Consider the following 19,493-nt stretch of genomic DNA (forward strand, 5'->3'; position numbering starts at 1 on the left):
CTATCCTGACCCTCTCCTGAGCCAAAGCCCAAAGTCACTTGCATGGAGCCAAACTTGGCCTGCCTTATTCAGTTGAAACGCCCATTGCATTACACACTTGGCCCCATCTTTACATAAATAAATAAGGAAAATCTCAATAATTACAGTCCAGTGAGCACCTCACCTCAGCAGCAGATTAGCCAATGGGCCGATGGGGTCCGTGCCCAGGGCCAATTCGGGGGGCCCAGAAAAAATGGGTGCACCCGCTCCCTGGCAGAAGTGCTGGGCAGCGAGGGAAGCCCCAACGCCCCGAACCCAGCTGCAACCCCAGAACTGGAGGAGCTCTAGCTTCCTGCCGCAGCATCAGGGTGGGGGAGCTCTCACTCCGCACTGTGGCCCCGAGGGAGTGGGGTGGGGGGGGGGGAAGAGGGGTGACAGAGCTTCTCCAGTCTTGGGGCTGCAGTGTGGGTGAGGGCAGAAAGGAGCAAACAGGTTGCAGAGCCATGCAGGGGGGCCGACCCGCCGGGGGAAGGGGGTGGGACCGTGGGCAGGGCCGCAGGCAAAAGGGGAGGAACAGGGGCAGGACTGTAGGCGGAAGGAGTGGGGAGGGTCCCCCCCACTTGCTCTGGCCCAGGGCCCCACAAAACCTTAATCCATCTCCGCCTCACCTAGGTCCTCAGGAAACCAAGAATCTGAGGGCTTGTCTACACAGGGAAATTGAAGAAGAATTATTCCGCTACAGCCATGCTGGTACAACTCCCGGCACGGCCACTAAGAATTCCAGAGAGGAGTGATTATTCCTGAATAAAGTCACTTTTAGTGCACAACAGAGTGCCCACATAGGGCAGTTAGACCGGCACAGCTACCAGAGAATAGTTATTCCACTAAAGCTATGCCGGTCCATTTCCCTGTATGGCCAAGCCCAGCACAGCACGCCTGGCCTACCATGGGTCATGGCAACTGGAATACCCCATCATCAGAGTCACCCCTTTGGCACCAACACCCTAATTTCATTAAGCAGTGGTGCCCATTTTTACTTTTGCAGGCGTGTTGACATTGTACCAAAGCAAAATGACATTTAAAAGCTTGCAGCGTCGGGGCTGAATGGGGCCGTTCAGCAACGAGGGTTACATCCGTTTATATCAACAAAAGCAGGGAAAGTCTTGGCAGCTACTGTGTGACATTCTACTTGAACTGCGAGGGAGGTGGGGTAAGAGAATGCTTCCAGGGGGCCTACATTTTCAAGAGGGACTATTGATTTTGGGTAGGGCGCACTCGATCTGTAGGTGTTCGGCCTGTGAGACACCTTAAAGATTTTCCCGGGGCAGGTGCTTAGCTATTTAAATCAATAAATCAGGCGGCATTTCAAATTGAGCACCCAACAATGGAGGCAACCAAAAGCCCTGATCACGTCTGAATGTTCAGGCCGGACTCTGTAGTCCTTTGGCCGGGTTTGATGGGGAATCTGGGTTAACGCAACACAGACACTGGCTAGTTTAGTGCAGTCTAGGGCTTAGCTCGTTTCATTCAGAAACGCTTCAAATACGGGCCCAGAATCTCTCCTCCTATTTGGATCATGCTAAGCAGCACAAAGTGGTGAAATTTGGCCTTAGCAGAATTATCCAGCATAAGGAAGCTCTCCGGTGGCATAGCTGGCACCTACACCAAACGTCCCCCTCACCCCCAAAGCACAGATGGCAGCGCCACACCAATTCGCAGCTGGCATAAACTAGAGCAGCCCCTAAGCTGCTCTAATTTACACTGATGGGCCGGGGCACGTGCAAATGCCCCAGGAGGAATCAGGGAGGCGTACCTTGATCCCTGCCAACCCTGTGTCAGGCAGATCTCAGTGCAGGAGAGACACTAGACACTAACACTTCTCCCTCTTCCCCTCACCCCCTTTCTTTTGTGAACATATCCAAGAGGCTACAGCAGAACTGCCAAGCAGGGCTGGAATTCCAGGCCAGCCCAGCAGCACAGAACTGCCGTGGTTTTATTGTTCTGACCCACTCCCTCTTCTGCCCTGCCTCCACCCCACACAATCCGGCTGTTAGGAAAACCCTGGGATATCCCGCCTCACGCCCACGGCAGGATTCAAGCTGAGCTACCAAGTAACAGCTCACTGCACTTCAGCGCTAAGAACTCCTATGCGCTCACACACAGCCCGGCGGATCAGCCTGATCGGACCCAAGTGCCTGTGTAACACTGCCCGACTGTGAAATCAGCAGCCTCGTTAACAAGTTAATTTCACAGTCTCCTAATGCAACCGCTGCTCTACAGCGGACGCCGATTAGGGTGCAGAGTACTCCCGCCAACCTGTGCAAGGGCAATGCTCAGCGAGGGGACAACAATAAGGCTGCCCCCAATAAATGCCTGCTGTAGGAAAGTCTCCACCCCAGCCTCGCCAGGAATATACAAGGTAAGCAGGGTGCTCCGACCTACCTTCTCTAATAATAAAAGAACAAAAGGGACGGTCAAGGGCAACACATTTAAAACAGACTAAATAAATTTTTGCACAATGCACAGCTAGCCAGTGGAACTCACTGCCACAATATGTCACTGAAGCCAAGAGCTTAGCAAGATTTTTGGAGGGAAGGGGGGGGACATTTAATGTAACCCATTATCCATATGGGGAGGCTTGAATAAGAATAAAAGGCATACAAACCCTCATGCTGCAGGGCACGAGACAACCGCTAACTGGTGGGGTCAGGCAGCTGATGCCATACTTGTCCATTAAAGGGTTTCCTATCCACTCCTATGAAGCGTCTGGTAACGTCATAGACAGGATACTGGAATGGGGGGTGGGGTGCATTTTACTATGAGTACCTTGATGTTTGCATTTCCTAGCATTGGGGCATTCGAAATTACAACCTTAGCGTTCCAATAAAGCAAATTTCTTTACAGATTGTGGAGTGTTGGTTGCTCAGCTACCCCTGGGGGTAGCACACAGGGCCGATTCATTGGGCAAAGAGCCGTTTAATCCAAAACCACAGCGCTGCGTAAAGAAACCCCCCACACACACACACACTCACCATCAAAGCCGGAGCCCCTGCCAGGTTCCCACCAATCGCAGTGAAGTTAAAGGGCGAAACAGCTGCCACAAAGCCCTGCATGCAGGGGAAGGAAAGGGAGAATTTACACAGTGTCATGCACACACCCCAAGGGAGGCCGCAGGAGCGTGGAAAAACTTCCCACTGCAGCTCGCGACGCACAGGGAGAGCTCAGCGCGCCCACAAATGCAGAGCATCTGGTCTGAGCCGTGTTTTCTCACGACCCCCCCCACACGCCTTGGATGTGCATGTCTGAGCCACCCCAGCCCAACCTTCACCTCACCTCCAGCCCCCGGTAGACCATGCTGTTGGTGCTGATGGGGACGCTGACAGGCTGAGAGTTCTCCAGCTCCAGCGCGTACTTGGCATTGAATCGGAAGAAATCTATCAGCTCCGCGGCTGCGTCAATTTCCGCCTGGATGACGGTTTTGCCCTGAAAGGGGAATGGGAGAGATAAACACACTCCCCGCCCTGCTTTCTCCCTAAGGGCTGACCGTCACAGGGGCTTGGCTTCTTTCAAGCTACATTGCCCCATGCTGCCTCTGCCCCTTGCTCTTACCGGGTGGGTGACGACCAGCAGGAAAGCCCGACTCCCAAACTCAGACTGGGTTTGTTAGTATCCTTCCCCTCCTGCTCCCCGGCACAGCCCCACCCCCAGCACAGGGCGAAAGATCGGGGCTGGAAATCAAACCCAGGTGTCCCACACAGCATTAGCACACCAGTAAGTCGCTAGCCCTGTACAGAGTGACGTCTATTTCACGCAATGTCTCCAACAGCTTGTGCAATGAACACAGACCAGACCCTACCACTGTAATTGCTAAGAGTGCATTGGCTACATCAGACCCAGGAAATCCCCTTTCACAGTGCTGTCTGATCTAGGAGCCCAGTATGTAGCTGGGCCCCATGCTATCCTAGTGACCCATTTCCCGCCCCACATGCCACTAAGGGAACTGGGACCAACCGAAGCACTCAAACTAGCAGATTGAAAGAGCTGGGGGCACTCAGCAGAGGGCCTTCGACTCTGGGGTCTGCTTCCCTCACTGGGTCCACACAACAGGAGTCTGTTGCGATTTCGAGAACAGAACAAGGCCCCTCTTCTCCCGCAGGGTTTTTGTGGGCAGGGTAAACTTGTCTTTCGAGGGTGGGGGGGTCCTTTGTTTGAAGACACCATCCGTGTTCCTAAGCAGGTGCATTAGGACAGATCCCTGCCAGATGCCCTGCAGGATTCATACAGCCCCTTCTTGCAGCAAAAGCGAAGGGGGAAATCAGGCTTCTGCTAGAATCTAACCCCCTAATCGTGGGTCTCACTGGCCACTCCTGATCAGCCCAACCCTGGACATCACCTTCCCTCTAGCCAAACTTCCCGCTTCACCCACTGCCGCCCCCGGCTTGGCCCGGGAAGTCTTGCTGGTGACGCCACGTTAACGTGGCACTGAAAGCCCGGCCAGAGACCGATCAGCTGCTCACCTCACACTTCCTGGATATTTCCACCCCACTCAGCAGCCTTCTCTGCCTACCCCTGGCACGATAACCATCAACGGCTATGTGGGGAGCTCCCGCGCATCCGCTCCATTAACAAGATCCCCCCCGCAGCTCTCCAGGTGCAGGGAGGGTCCTGCTAGAAATCAGCCGGCCAACGTCCCCAGCAGAAGGGGACGGATGCACGGCTCCAGCAGCAAAGGAAGAATTCGGGCTACACGAGCTCTCGTTGCATCACAGACGTTTCTCATATTTGTGCCACTTACCACCGTCTGATCATCAAGATTTGGGCCAGCAGCTCTTCCTGCCACCTTCCCCCTCAATCATTATGGTTTATCTCAGCAGGGGACCATTCCACCTGCAGCCTTACCTGCCCAATCATGGTCTTGGCCAGCATTTCCGCTCGCCGTGGGCCGCTCAGCATGTCGGCCGCCTTGAAGAAGATCTGTGCCCTGTCCTGGACAGGTCTCAGGTCCCACTCCTTCCGCACCGCCACGGCAGCATTGATTGCTTTGTTAAGCAAGTCCTGAGGAGCAGGAGATGGAAGCACAACAGATCAGTGCTTCCCCGAAACTCAGTCCCCCAGCCCCACCCCGGGGCTCGCCGCAGCCTCATGGCTCAGATCAGCGGCTGCAGGTGTGAAGAACCAGCCCCACCCCAACTCCACTGCATACGCAGTCCCAACAGTAACCCAAAGACTTTGCTGCAGGCCGCAGTTGTGAGCTTGGAATTATGCCAGGGCTCATCGGGACTTTGAACACCAGGGGTTCAAGAACCTCTCAGGCAGGCAGGCCAGACTCATGCGGATTCTCCTGTTTCCATGCTAATGGTTGCAACACTAAATAAATACTGCTACTGTGTGTTCTGATAAGGATCTCAAAGCACTGTACATACATCCCCCAAGCTGCACAATCCCAGTGCGAGGTAGGGAAGGACTAAATATCAGGGTCTCTTCAGCCACTATTGTAATGCAACCATCTCTGGCATGGAAGGCAGCAGCTGTCTAATACCATGTAACCATTTTAGGACAGGAAGGGGAGAAGACTCCCATGTCCAGCCGAAACCGCTAGGGAAATTTGCATTCTGCCGACATAACAACCCAAGTTGGGATCTGGCCAGGACACCCCATTCCAGGATCGGTTGCGACTGTGGGCCTAGATTTTACAATTCATTCAGCATCCAGCTGGGTCTCTGGTTCAGTGCCATCTCTGAGGGAAGACGACCCGCTATGGAGTCGCCTCCCCCGCTTTCTGCAGCGAGCCCCCTAGGTGACTCGACTCAGCAGCTGGATGACAGCACCGGCCTTCACCCCCCACATTCATCTTAAGCAGCTAAGCCCCACTCTCCCCCAGCTGCACTAGCAAGGAGCAGGGGCGCGGATGGATCTGTGCGGGGCGCAAGCCCAGCGGCTGCGGACACAGCGTGTGGCACTATCCGAGGTTATGTGGTTTAAAGCACCCACAGCAGGCAAGCCAGAGGCCCACAGAGCTGCCCTGTGTTAGGAGCTCAGCCTCATTAAAGCAGCGGGGGTAAAAGCGTCACTTCCACCTGCAGGCTCTGAGGAAAGCTCCCTAGGCTTAGTCTGTGGCTGGCAAAGGACAGCTCGGTTTCCCATGACCACACGCCCTCAAGCCTGCTCCCTGCAGGTCAGATGCTGGGAGGCAGGTCTGGGCACAACCCTGGGCCACACTCACCTTGTCCGCATAGCAGAACCTGGCCACCTTGTGCGAGTGATTGAACGGCTGAAAGGAGGAGAGCCTGGGGTGATTAATGCTGTAAAGATCCCCCTCCTCTCCCATGCCACTCCACACACACCCTCTGCCCTCCCCCCGCAACACTTCTGCATATAGAACAATCCCCCATTCACCCGGGCTCAAACCCAGGCAGAGAAGGTGCGTATCCATCCCCATCCCTATGGACCCACCCTGCTCCAAAGCGTCCTCCATTCACCTTCTGCTGAGTTCACCCAGACGCCTGGGTCCTGCTTCAACAACCCGTGTTGGGGACACTCACATGCAATGTGCTTTGGTTTTGCCTATGTGGACAGGGACTGAATGGTGTGCACCAGCCCTGGTCTAGGCCACCCAGAGAGGATAGGCAGCGCTGGCCCCTAGATGGTTTAGGGAAACAGCTTAGACTGCAATTCCAAGGAGGTGCTTTCTGGTCCCAGTAAGGGTGGCTTCCTCTGGGACCATTATCTTTGAAAACTCGTGGCGAACCGGGGAAGTCCCGGATGACTGGAAAAAGGCTAATGTAGTGCCAATCTTTAAAAAAGGGAAGAAGGAGGATCCTGGGAACTACAGGCCAGTCAGCCTCACCTCAGTCCCTGGAAAAATCATGGAGCAGGTCCTCAAAGAATCAATCCTGAAGCACTTGCATGAGAGGAAAGTGATCAGGAACAGCCAGCATGGATTCACCAAGGGAAGGTCATGCCTGACTAATCTAATCGCCTTCTATGATGAGATTACTGGTTCTGTGGATGAAGGGAATGCAGTGGATGTATTGTTTCTTGACTTTAGCAAAGCTTTTGACACGGTCTCCCACAGTATTCTTGTCAGCAAGTTAAGGAAGTATGGGCTGGATGAATGCACTATAAGGTGGGTAGAAAGCTGGCTAGATTGTCGGGCTCAACGGGTAGTGATCAATGGCTCCATGTCTAGTTGGCAGCCGGTATCAAGTGGAGTGCCCCAAGGGTCGGTCCTGGGGCCGGTTTTGTTCAATATCTTCATAAAGGATCTGGAGGATGGTGTGGATTGCACTCTCAGCAAATTTTCGGATGACACTAAACTGGGAGGAGTGGTAGATACGCTGGAGGGGAGGGATAGGATACAGAAGGACCTAGACAAATTGGAGGATTGGGCCAAAAGAAATCTGATGAGGTTCAATAAGGATAAGTGCAGGGTCCTGCACTTAGGATGGAAGAACCCAATGCACAGCTACAGACTAGGAACCGAATGGCTAGGCAGCAGTTCTGCGGAAAAGGACCTAGGGGTGACAGTGGACGAGAAGCTGGATATGAGTCAGCAGTGTGCCCTTGTTGCCAAGAAGGCCAATGGCATTTTGGGATGTATAAGTAGGGGCATAGCGAGCAGATCGAGGGACGTGATCGTTCCCCTCTATTCGACATTGGTGAGGCCTCATCTGGAGTACTGTGTCCAGTTTTGGGCCCCACACTACAAGAAGGATGTGGATAAATTGGAGAGAGTCCAGCAAAGGGCAACAAAAATGATTAGGGGTCTGGAACACATGACTTATGAGGAGAGGCTGAGGGAGCTGGGATTGTTTAGCCTGCAGAAGAGAAGAATGAGGGGGGATTTGATAGCTTCTTTCAACTACCTGAAAGGGGGTTCCAAAGAGGATGGCTCTAGACTGTTCTCAATGGTAGCAGATGACAGAACGAGGAGTAATGGTCTCAAGTTGCAGTGGGGGAGGTTTAGATTGGATATTAGGAAAAACTTTTTCACTAGGAGGGTGGTGAAACACTGGAATGCATTACCTAGGGAGGTGGTAGAATCTCCTTCCTTAGAGGTTTTTAAGGTCAGGCTTGACAAAGCCCTGGCTGGGATGATTTAACTGGGAATTGGTCCTGCTTCGAGCAGAGGGTTGGACTAGATGACCTTCTGGGGTCCCTTCCAACCCTGATATTCTATGATTCTATGACCAATGTGGGGGGCACATTATCCCCTATTTCCCTCTGGCAGGGTTCCTATACTTTCCTCCTAAGCTGGTACTGGCCACTGTCAAAGACAGGATTCGGGACTGTGGGTCTGATCCAGTTTGGCAATTCCCATGAGGGACTTCCCCAAAGATCTGTCCATTACCGTGCTCCCGGCTAAGGCAGCTCACTTTTCGTAAGTCTCAGGGAAAGGGCCCTCACTTCTGTAATGGGCCAGTTTGCTACAAGGCAACATTTAATAAGGACACTAGGTAGAACTACACCCCGGAGGGAGAAATACATGAACGAGTGGCAGCAATCCCTGGGGAGGGGCATGTCTTCCAGGAAGGGGATAAAACTGCCCCACATTGGGATTTCCCCGTCGTGTCAGAGAGGCTCCTTGCAGATTCCCAGGGCTTTGCCAGCCCGTGCAGGGGTCACCTAGCGACCAGGCGCTCCCCACTGGGACTCACCGACAACTGGTATCTGACGTCTGATGTCCACACCTCTTCTCCCCCCACCACGCACGGGATGGCCTCCGTCTTGCCCTTCAGATCGTTTAGCGCCTATCGGATGAGTCAGAACAGAAACGAACCAGTGAGAGCCGGGCAGCTCCCCCTCTGCTGAACGGAAGGCAGCCCCTGGGGATGGAAAGGGTATCCAGCCAGCCGTGGCTTTGATCCGCCTCCCTCCCCGACAATACATGCAAACCGGGTGACCTGATGGTCCTATGAATGGCCCTGCCAAAGGTCCATGTGTGAGTCCCTCTTGAACCTGCCTGCCAGACCAGCACTGTGCTCACAACCCAGGGAAAGGAAACCTTGGACTTCTCCAGTACCAAGCTCTGTTCAGACTGAGAACATCCCCGTGTTATGGGGGCCATCTGCAGAGTTAAGGGGGGGGAGTAAAAAAGTGGGGTGGGCAAAAGGCTTGTCCCCAATAGGGTAACCATCAGGGGTTGGGATGGGTGTCCTACCACTTCAGCTAAAGAATCAACCTCTTTAGAGTGAGCCTGGAAGATCACACACACCACACTGGCGGTTTCTTGGCTGCAACAAACTGCTCAGGACAGTACCTTCTGAAGAGCCGCTCGTTCCGGGCTGCCCTGCTTGAACTCCAGAATGGGTTCGTTGGTCACCTCTACAGCTATACGGTGTTGCCATCGCAGCCTGGGAAGGGAAAAAGAGAGACACACTGAGAAGCCACACACTTCTTCATTCAATCTATACCGTGGCTGTCCTGGCCGGTGAAGTGAGACGGGCGTCCACGGAGGAGCTGCTGTGGAGTTTCATTCCTTATTACTGTCAGCAGCACATGCTATACCAGACAGTCAGCGGGAAGATCACACTTCCTGTGGCTAGAGCTGAAAGAGGTCGGGAGAAGTTTGTTGTTCCTGTTCTGTGATTGTACAGCTCCTAGCACATTGGGGTCCTAGGTGCCGTGGCACGTAAATAAATAATAATTTCCCTCTCTTTTTCCCAGTTTGTTTACTGTGTATATTTGACGGCACTCTGTGGGTAGTTAGTTTCACTGCCTAGTTAGCTTCTCATGCATGGTGTGGGTCTTTCACGCAGCAACAGGGGACAGAAAAACCATTTTGAAAGAACAGGACAACGGGATTGTAAAGCCACAAGATTTGGCAAGAGGACTGGTGATAGGGTTAACTATTTTTAAACTTGCTTTCTGAAACGGACTTAGGGCAGAACTTTCAAAAGGAAGTAAGTTACTTCAGTGCCATCAGCTGTCTACACTCCAAACTCTGCAGACACTTCCTATGGTAACGGAAGGTGTTTTTCCGTCGTCATTAATCCACCTGTCTGAGGGCTCGGTTACACGTAAAACGCTACAATGGCACAGCTGCAGTGCAGACATTAGCTACGCCGATGGGAGGAGCTCTCCCCTTGGCACAGGTCAGTGGTGCTCAATCTTTCCAGACGACTGTAGCCCTGGCAGGAGTCGGATTTGTCTTGAGTACCCCAAGTTTCCCCTCACTTTAAAACTACTTGCTGACAAAACCAGACAGAAAAATACAAAAGCGTCACAGCCACACTATTACTGAAAAATAGTTGACTCTCTCATTTTTACCATAGAATTATAAAATAAATTGATTGGAATATAAATATTGTACTGACATTTCAGTGTCTGGTATATAGATCAGTATAAACAAGTCACTGTTTGTACTGACTTCACTAGCGCTATTTATGTAGCCTGTTGTAAAACTGGGCAAATCTCTAGATGAGTCGATGTACCCCCAGAAGACCTGTGTACCCCCAGGGGTACACGTATCCCTAATTGAGAACCACTGGCATAGGCAATCCACCTCCCTGAGAGGCCGTAGCTAGGTTGATGGAAGAATTCACATACTGGAGCTTAGGTCAACCTAATTACAGCACCCAAGATGTCTTATTTTCACAGCACTGAGCCACATGGCTAGGCTGATCTAAAAGAAAGTAAACAAGGCCTAAGTCTTATTTTCAAAAGTGACTCAGGCCCTCAGAACCCTAAATCTCATTAAAAGACAGTGGGACTCAGAAGCCAACATTTGCCTTAGATCTCCAGCCGACAGCATCCCTCGAAAACACCCAGCAAAGCAGCACAACAATCCTGGGTGTGGTCCCCAATAGTGCTCAGTTTCCCCGTGTAGCATCATCAGAACATGGGGTCATTTCTGTAACCTGGAGGCAGAGAAGGCGTCTACTTCACCCAGTGACACGTGACCCCTGGAGACTTCCGGAATTGCCACCCTATTGATAAAGTACATGCAGCCTTCTCAGAGCCCAGGAAAATGACCCTTCTGCCAGGGTAAAGTACAGCCCGAGTGGAACCTCTGTTGGCACCACCAAGCGGTGATGTTGTCCCTTGCATCTTTGCCTTATCAGTACTGCCAGCAGCCTTGTGCTGTGATCTGGTGCATAAGCTAGACAGGGTCAGGCTAGTCAGCACTTAGTGTCCTCTCCTCAGGAGGCAAGGAAGTCCAGGACCTCCTGATGTGGAGTCTAGATCCATGTCCTTCTATCTATCTTAGGGACTTATATGGTCTCTTAGTACCACAGTATCAGAGCACCTCACACTTTAAAGTAATTATCCTCACCACGCCCCTAGGAGAGAAGGCAATGTTATCATTCCCATTTTATAGATGGGGAACTGAGGCAAAGAAAGACTAAGTGACTTGCCGGAAGTCACACTGGAAGTCTGTGACAGAGAAGGGAATTGATCCTGGCTCTCCTGAATCCCAGGCTAGTGCCCTAACCACTAGACCATCCTTCCTCTCTCCCTGCAATGACCTAGAGTTGCAGATTCTAGGGAATGTGCCAGTGGTATTTGAACAGGGGTGGGACATCCTGTCTGGATACTCCTAGAGCAGCGGAGTGCGCATAGATAGCCAGGCAGGCCAGGCCAGGTGTGAACCAATGCACTGTGGGATGCCAACAGGAGGACTAACTGCAATAGTGTAGTTACGCCCACACAAACGCTTCACCAGTGTAATTCCTACCAGAACAGAGTTACATCACCTCCAACGCAGCTTAATTAGTCCCACATACGACCCAAGATAAACCAAAAGAAGACAATGCATGCGGGGAGAAAAATATAAAGTTAAACCAGTGCAACTTTATCCAGTAGACAGAAGACTTCCAAGGAGGGAAGACTGATGCAGGAAGATGCTGGCAATTCAGTAGGGGGCTTTATTCCATTGGAGTTGCTATGGAACCAACATCCCAGCACGGTGGGAGGTTCTATGCTGCAGAATGCACCATCTTCCAAATGGGAGTGATCGAGCTACACCACACCTCCTGCTTTTAGAAGAGTTCAAAATACAGGGGGCAGAAGACGGGCAGGTTTGTTTTTGTCAGCACAGTGCATGCTTCAACAGGTAGCTGCAGATTAACCTGGGTGCTGTAATTTCTCAGGCCCAGTCTTGCATTAAATTCTGCACCGTAGCAATATTTCCCAGTGGCAGTAAAGAAAACAAACCACCAGAAGCCAAAGAGAGGGGAAGGAGCCCTGTACTGGAGAGAGAAAAGATGCTGACCCAGGAGTGGGTTTGGGGAGAAGGCAGAAGTATGCCAGGAGAAAGCAAAGGGCATGAAAGACTAATTAGTGGCAGTAACTAGCACAGGGATGGTCCAAGTTTGGCCTGTAAACCAAGAGTGGCCAGGACCACTTTACTACAGGGGTGTGATCCTCTGATGCTACAGTTCGCAGTGGGCAATGCTCAGTCTTGACAGAGGCAGAGCCTGGCTGAGATCAAGACAGAGCATCGCAGCCACATATCAGGCTTCCCACTCTAGAAGCAGCAAAGAACATTATCTTCAGCCCATGTCCCGTGACAAAGTGAAACACGAAGCTACTGCTGCAAATCCTTTACCTCTGACTACCTCTGAGCTCAACCCTGCAACAGAAATAGAAAGGACCCTGGAAGTTTGGTAGATACTAGAACCCTGCACGGATACCATCAATTCTGCTGCTGGACACTTTTCCTTCTAAAGCTTCACTTAGAGACTGATTTAGATGTGACAAAACCTCAGGATGATGGGACAAAACTTTGGACGAAGAGAAACATTTCTCCAGTTTGTTTGGTTGTAATTCCACTGGAAATAGTATTTTGTCTGGATTTAAAACATTCCCCGGCAGTGCCTGTAGCCCGGCCCTTGCAACAGCAGGCTTGGGGAGAAGCAACAAAGAGTGAAAATGGCGAACAAGTAAAACAAACCAGCCTGTTTTTTCACTGTACAAACTGAGTGAAATTCTTGAAATTCAGACGTGACAAAAAAACTTGCCCCCTTGGCATGCTGGATTCCTGACAACTCTCCCATACAGCTCTTCAGATGTGATGTTTTCAACTACAGAAGATAGAACAAAATCTGAACCATTTTTGTAAGACTGTTTTATTCAACACATGAAGGAGGAAATTCAGGAAGCCAATATGGTAAGTTCTGGAACTATTTGAATGAGGATTTTCAGAACGCTTTGCGCTGTCCACATCTGTTACAAACCCACAGCAATGACAGACTGAAACCTCCTGAATACTGGGATTCAAATGTGCCTATATTTTTTAGGAGGAGGGAGGCTGAGTTACTTTGAAGAGATTTATATTTTCTTAGATTGGATGTAATCAAATCAAAGACACCATCATACACATGATGTTATTAAAACTGTGGAAAATTCCCTGTTTGTATTCCTTTAGGTTTTTAATAAATATTTTTATTTTATAAAGCTAATCTCACTAGTCTTTCAGCTGTAACTATCAAGAGTCAGAACTTTGCTCATCCCCCGCAAATGGGACCAGAGTACGCAATGGCTGTGTCTACACTGCACATTTAACTGGTGTGATCAGCACCTGGGTCTGAACACTTGGGTTAGCGTAGCATGGGTGTGAGTGTGACCCCACTGCAAAGCCCTGCCCATGTTACTGTGCCTTTACCGGCTCTGCACTCGCTTGTCTCTGCCTGGGGGCAAAGCCCATGCTTCTGTGAGCTGAGATGCTCTAGGATACTTTCCCAGTTAATTGTGGGAGACCTTGTCTGTCCTTTGGGGAGAATTGTGGGAAGACGTTGGAGGACAACCAGCAGTCAAGTGATTTAACCGGTGTACTTACCGCAAAGCAGGTGGGTTCCCGCCCAAGTGAAAAGCAAAGCCTGGGTTCCAACTCACACCCTCAGATGGGTCAGCTAGGCCAGGCTTACAGCACCTCCAAACCTAGGTCAGAGGTTTTCCTATGTGGACATGAGGGGAGTTAAAGACTAAAACCCAGGCAAGAGCCTGGGTTAACTGTGCAGCATAGACAAACCCCATAGCACCAGAGCAGGAAACTGACCGGAATGCTGCCTGACAGGGGAAAATAGGAAAAGAAGATGCTCCTGCCATCCTGAGTCCTGGAGCTCCTAGCTGCCAGTTAAATTCATTGCGGAGGGAACATGTTTACAACACAACCCCGGAGTCACCCAGGCAAACCTGGCCTTGTACCCGCCTTCCAGTGGTACCACACTAGCCACCCCCCACGGCGGCACCCGCAGGTCGGCCAACAAGCCGCTGGCTCCGAAGGGGCGGTCCAGGCACAGGTGTGGCACGAGCCAGAGCCGGGAGAGGCCGCCGAGCCCCACAAGGGGGGCACGAGTGGGCCGGGGTCACCCCTGAGCTGGGTGGGGCACCAGCGACAGGCACAGGGAGGACTGCAAGGGGCAGCCTTTGAAAGCCCCGGGAAGAGGAGAAGGGCGGGCGGGGGAGACCTGACCCGCTGCCGTTTCCCTATCTCGGGCCGTGGAGATAAGCCGCAGGCTTCCTTCGCCAGCCGAGATAGCGGAGCGGCAGCGGAGGTGTCGGGCAGATAAGGGGAGCACGTGCCGCGGGGGGGGGAAGGAGGAAATCCAGGGGAGATAGGGGGTCCCAGGGAATCCGCCCACCAGATTCTCCAGTCGTCCCCCCCCCCCCCCCCAGTTTTGCACCACTGCGTCCGTGTGTCCGTCCGTCTGTCCCCGGCAGCTGCTCCCACCGCACCCTGAGGTCACGGAGCCGGGGGGAGCCCGGCCCCTCCTGCAGAGACTGAGGGGGCAGCGGCAAGACCTGCCGACGGACCCCCCAGCCCGAGACAGGAGCAAGCTGGGCCACGGGGCCGCTCCGACCAGGAGCCTCCTGCGTGGGCGGAGGGGTCCGGCAGATCCAACCCCCTCCCGGCGGGGCGGGCAGGGCAGCCGGGGTGTGACGGGCAGGGAGATCCCGGCTCTGGCTCTGCCGGGGGGTCAATCCCAGAGGCGGTTCCGACGGGGGCTGCCCCGTGGGCCCAGTTCACGCCGCGGCAAGGGGCGGAACGTCAGGCCCGGCAGGGCGCCCGGGGGCTGGGCGCACGTGGAAGGAAGGGGGCGGCCGGAGCTCCCGGGACCCCGCACGCCGGGGGGGGGGAGCAAGCACCTGGGGGGGGCGCTACCGGGGGAACCCCCCAGCGGGCCGGATCCCAGCCCCGGGGGCTCCCCGCGAGGACGGGGGGGGGTCCCCCGGCAGGCCCCGTCCTCACTCACCCGGCGCGGGGGCAGCCCAGCAGCGCTCTCCGCAGCGGGGGCAGCAGCATCGCCTCGGGGGCAGCGCGGAGCCGGAGCCGACGGGCCAGACCCAGCGCTGCGCACGCCAGGCCGGGGACCCCCAGAGCCGGGCTGTACCATCTCGGGGGGGGAGGCGGGACACGGGCTGCCGCTCCCGGAGAGACCCAGCTGCCCCGCCCCGAAGAGTAATACATCCAGCGGAGCGCCCCCGAGCGGGGATGTCCCAACCCCGCCCATTCCCTAGGGATGGCATACTGTGCCGCTAACCCTTCCCCCCCCTTCTCAGCACATGGTGCAGTCCGTTCCGTCCTAGGGCGGGGCGGTATTAGCCAATCAAATCATAACTCGGGGGCCTTCTGACCAATCAGCTGCTGTTTGACGTTACAACCCGCCGCAGGGAGGGAGGTGTCGGCAAAGTTGTTTAAAGGGTCACGCAGGTGGCCGGGGGTGGGGAAGGGGAGAGTTTGGTTAGACCAATGAACGGCGGGGGGGGGGGCTCAGGCCTGTCTGGACCAGCCCCCACCCCGCCCAAAGGTTCCCATCGAGGGACAAGAATTAGAGAATAAAATAAATGTATGTAATGAAATGAGAACTATGAATGGTGACTAGAAACTGACCAAACTGGCCCCATGGGCACAACCCCGGGCACCCTTGGTCCCATAGCACAGCACAAGGCTTGGCCCTTCAACCGCGACTGTGAAAATTGTATCCGCCGTCTGGGGAACAGAAACAGGAGGATGTTGCTCCGGGACAAACGCTCCGTGTCCCACCTGTTGAATCCTTGTCAGGCTATTGGAACAAATCCAGGGCCACGTGAGGATTTTTACAGTTGTCAAGACACTGTGCCCCAAAGCCACGCAGTACCCTGTGGCAGTTGCAGGGGAACCCCCATCCTCCCACTCCAAAAACACAGGGCTCAACTGGATGAGCTGAGGGGGAAATCTCTTCCCACAAGGAGCATGAGATGCCACCCATGGGGCTTCAGGATAGGCTGTGAAGCAAAACATACACAGCCCAGCAGGATTGCAAGGCCTATTTGCGATCCACCTGCTAACCTCCCCGAAATCTGTGAAGAGGGCAAATAAGCTACACAGTTTAAAAAAAAAAAAACGTGTGCAAAGATTTTCAAAAGCAACTTTACTCATTTTGGGGACCTATTGAGATATCTGAAAGGGGGCTGATATTCAAGAAATGCTAAGACCTCACCCTTTGAAAATCAGGCCCTTTTGACATGTCTCAAGCCAGGCAGCCAAAATCACTAGTTGCATTGGAAAATCTTGGCCTCCGAGTCTAGAAAGCCCAGTTCACAATGTACATCATTCGTTCCTGTGTAAATACAAAAGGCAGGCACTGGAAGAAGTTACATTGTTTGTTTCGTGTTTAAGGGGGGCACTGTCTAAAGTTTAGAGAGCCGCTCTCAACTGGCCTCCTGCAAAAGAATGAGAAAAATCTCTTCCTCTGACAGAGGAATGGTGACAAGCCCCTGCTCATCTCCCCCTCAAAAACGGTAAAACAAAGCAATGTCTTCTGGGCTTAACACAAGGCCTGTTTTTTCATTCAGGCTTGGGACGGGGGGAGGAAGGGTCTGCTGAAGACTTTTTCCTTTTTCAGTTGGGGATTGAGTTACCTGTGGGTCAACTGCTGATTTCAGTTTGATTGTTTTTGAAACTGTAAAAAAAAACAGAGCAGGTTGTTATAAATCTAAATAGAGTCTTGGTGCCCCGTTACTGCGAAGTTACAGACTTGGCTTTGAAGTATTCCCCTCCCCTTCATGGGCACTTAAAATTGAGACATCCATGTGAAAACAAGGGAGCTCTGGGTTTTCCTACAATCTTTGCTATTGCTCTTAATTCACAGGAGAGTAGGGGAAACAATGGAGAAGTGAATAATTCACCATCAGTGCTACTGTTGTCTCTTTTGAATGAGCAGAGTTCACGGCCAAGGGAAAGAAAAAAAAAAGGGCGGGGGAGGGGGGTGTTTGTTAAAGGCTTGTTTAAACAAATTCTGTTTGTCCTACATACAAACTAGAGCTTTGTGTAATTCATCAGTTTATGTAATTTTGAAGCATAAAGATGAACTTTTGACCCAATGTAGAAATCTTGTCCTAGAGTAGCCTCAGTTACATTCCATAGAACACAGGTGGCTTAATTTTCATGCACCAGCATGATCCATATAGTTTCAAGGGGTCAGAGTATCTTGCTCACTCTTAGATATTTCTCAAAAAGAAAAGGAGGACTTGTGGCACCTTAGAGACTAACATTTATTTGAGCATAAGCTTTTGTGAGCTACAGCTTACTTCATCGGATGCATTCAGTGGAAAAGACAGTGGGGAGATTTATATTAGTCAGTCTCTAAGGTGCCACACGTCCTCCTTTTCTTTTTGCAGATACAGACTAACATGGCTGTTACTCTGAAATCTTAGATATTTCTGTTTCTGTTCATGCTTCTGAAAAGTAAAGTTCAGTCTTTCTGACTTCCATCAGGAAGCAGCAGCAGAGCCACCCGGAGGAATTTAGCAGGAGTTCTTCAAAATTATGGCTCGAATGTTGTTTTTTAAGTCAGGGGGATTTTTGTTTAGTTCTGAGGGTATTTCAAATTCAGAGGCTATTTGCTAGGACAGCATAAGATGCAAGGTAGCTCCAACCTTGGACCAATGTCCTTTAGCGAGCGTGGTGTAGAAGGGAAGAGCATTTATAAGAGAAACTTATTTAGACATAGCAGGCCAGCTGTGTACAGTCATATTCCTTTTTCTGCTACTATTCAAATTAATAAAGTTTCTGATTCATAGTTAGGTCCCTACCAAATTCACAGCCATGAAAAACACGTCGCGGACCGTGAAATCTGGTCTCCCAGCACGAAATCTGTTGTGTGTGCTTTTACCCTATACTATGCAGGTTTCACAAGGGAAACCAGCATTTCTCAAATTGGGGGTTCTGACCCAAAGGGGAGTTACGGGGGGGCCACAATGTTATTTTAGGGGGGCCACCCTTACTTCTGTGCTGCCTTCAGAGCTGGGTGGCTGGAGCGTGGCAGCTGGTGGCCAGGCACTCAGCTCCGAAGGCAGGGCCCCGCCAGCAGCGCAGAAGTCAGGGTGGCAATTCCAGATCACGCCACCCCTCTGTGCTGCTGCTGGCGGCAGCTTTGCTGTCAGAGCTGGGCTCCCGGCCAGCAGCCGCCGCTCTCCAACTGCCCAGCTCTGAAGGCAGCGCCCCCGCCACCACCAGCAGCGCAGTAGTAAGGGTAGCAGGACCGCAACCCCCCCTACGATAGCCTTGCGACACCCCCGCCCCCCGGCCCACCCCCCCACACACACAATTCCTGTTTGGTTCAGGACTCCTACAATTACAACACTCCATGGCTCCACGTCTAGTTGGCAGCCGGTATCAAGTGGAGTGCCCCAAGGGTCGGTCCTGGGGCCGGTTTTGTTCAATATCTTCATAAAGGATCTGGAGGATGGTGTGGATTGCACTCTCAGCAAATTTGCGGATGATACTAAACTGGGAGGAGTGGTAGATACGCTGGAAGGGAGGGATAGGATACAGAAGGACCTAGACAAATTGGAGGATTGGGCCAAAAGAAATCTGATGAGGTTCAATAAGGATAAGTGCAGGGTCCTGCACTTAGGACGGAAGAACCCAATGCACAGCTACAGACTAGGGAACGAATGGCTAGGCAGCAGTTCTGCGGAAAAGGACCTAGGGGTGACAGTGGACGAGAAGCTGGATATGAGTCAGCAGTGTGCCCTTGTTGCCAAGAAGGCCAATGGCATTTTGGGATGTATAAGTAGGGGCATAGCGAGCAGATCGAGGGACGTGATCGTTCCCCTCTATTCAACATTGGTGAGGCCTCATCTGGAGTACTGTGTCCAGTTTTGGGCCCCACACTACAAGGATGTGGATAAATTGGAGAGAGTCCAGCGAAGGGCAACAAAAATGATTAGGGGTCTGGAACACATGACTTATGAGGAGAGGCTGAGGGAGCTGGGATTGTTTAGTCTGCAGAAGAGAAGAATGAGGGGGGATTTGATAGCTGCTTTCAACTACCTGAAAGGGGGTTCCAAAGAGGATGGCTCTAGACTGTTCTCAATGGTAGCAGATGACAGAACGAGGAGTAATGGTCTCAAGTTGCAGTGGGGGAGGTTTAGATTGGATATTAGGAAAAACTTTTTCACTAAGAGGGTGGTGAAACACTGGAATGCGTTACCTAGGGAGGTGGTAGAATCTCCTTCCTTAGAGGTTTTTAAGGTCAGGCTTGACAAAGCCCTGGCTGGGATGATTTAACTGGGAATTGGTCCTG

General features: G+C 52.3%; 1 protein-coding gene across 2 annotated transcripts in view; it reads right to left on the reverse strand.

Moving 5' to 3' along the window:
- Positions 1-15,333, reverse strand: part of ALDH4A1 (aldehyde dehydrogenase 4 family member A1) — a 31,151-nt gene extending 15,818 nt beyond the window's left edge. The window contains exons 1-7 of one of the 2 annotated variants that reach the window (XM_048824704.2): positions 15,177-15,333; positions 9,239-9,332; positions 8,637-8,729; positions 6,203-6,250; positions 4,879-5,034; positions 3,313-3,462; positions 3,012-3,086 (exon numbers count right to left, since the gene is read on the reverse strand). In XM_048824704.2, coding sequence (XP_048680661.2) covers positions 3,012-3,086; positions 3,313-3,462; positions 4,879-5,034; positions 6,203-6,250; positions 8,637-8,729; positions 9,239-9,332; positions 15,177-15,226 — 666 coding nt within the window. In that variant the 5' untranslated portion in view covers positions 15,227-15,333. Of the gene's footprint in view, positions 1-3,011; positions 3,087-3,312; positions 3,463-4,878; positions 5,035-6,202; positions 6,251-8,636; positions 8,730-9,238; positions 9,333-13,951; positions 14,134-15,176 lie in introns of those variants that run through there. The other variant, XM_048824705.2, reaches the window with a different exon arrangement.
- Between the last annotated feature and the right edge of the window lie 4,160 nt (positions 15,334-19,493).

Source organism: Caretta caretta, chromosome 18 (genome assembly GCF_965140235.1).
Source record: "Caretta caretta isolate rCarCar2 chromosome 18, rCarCar1.hap1, whole genome shotgun sequence".
Classification (NCBI taxonomy): Eukaryota; Metazoa; Chordata; order Testudines; family Cheloniidae; genus Caretta; species Caretta caretta.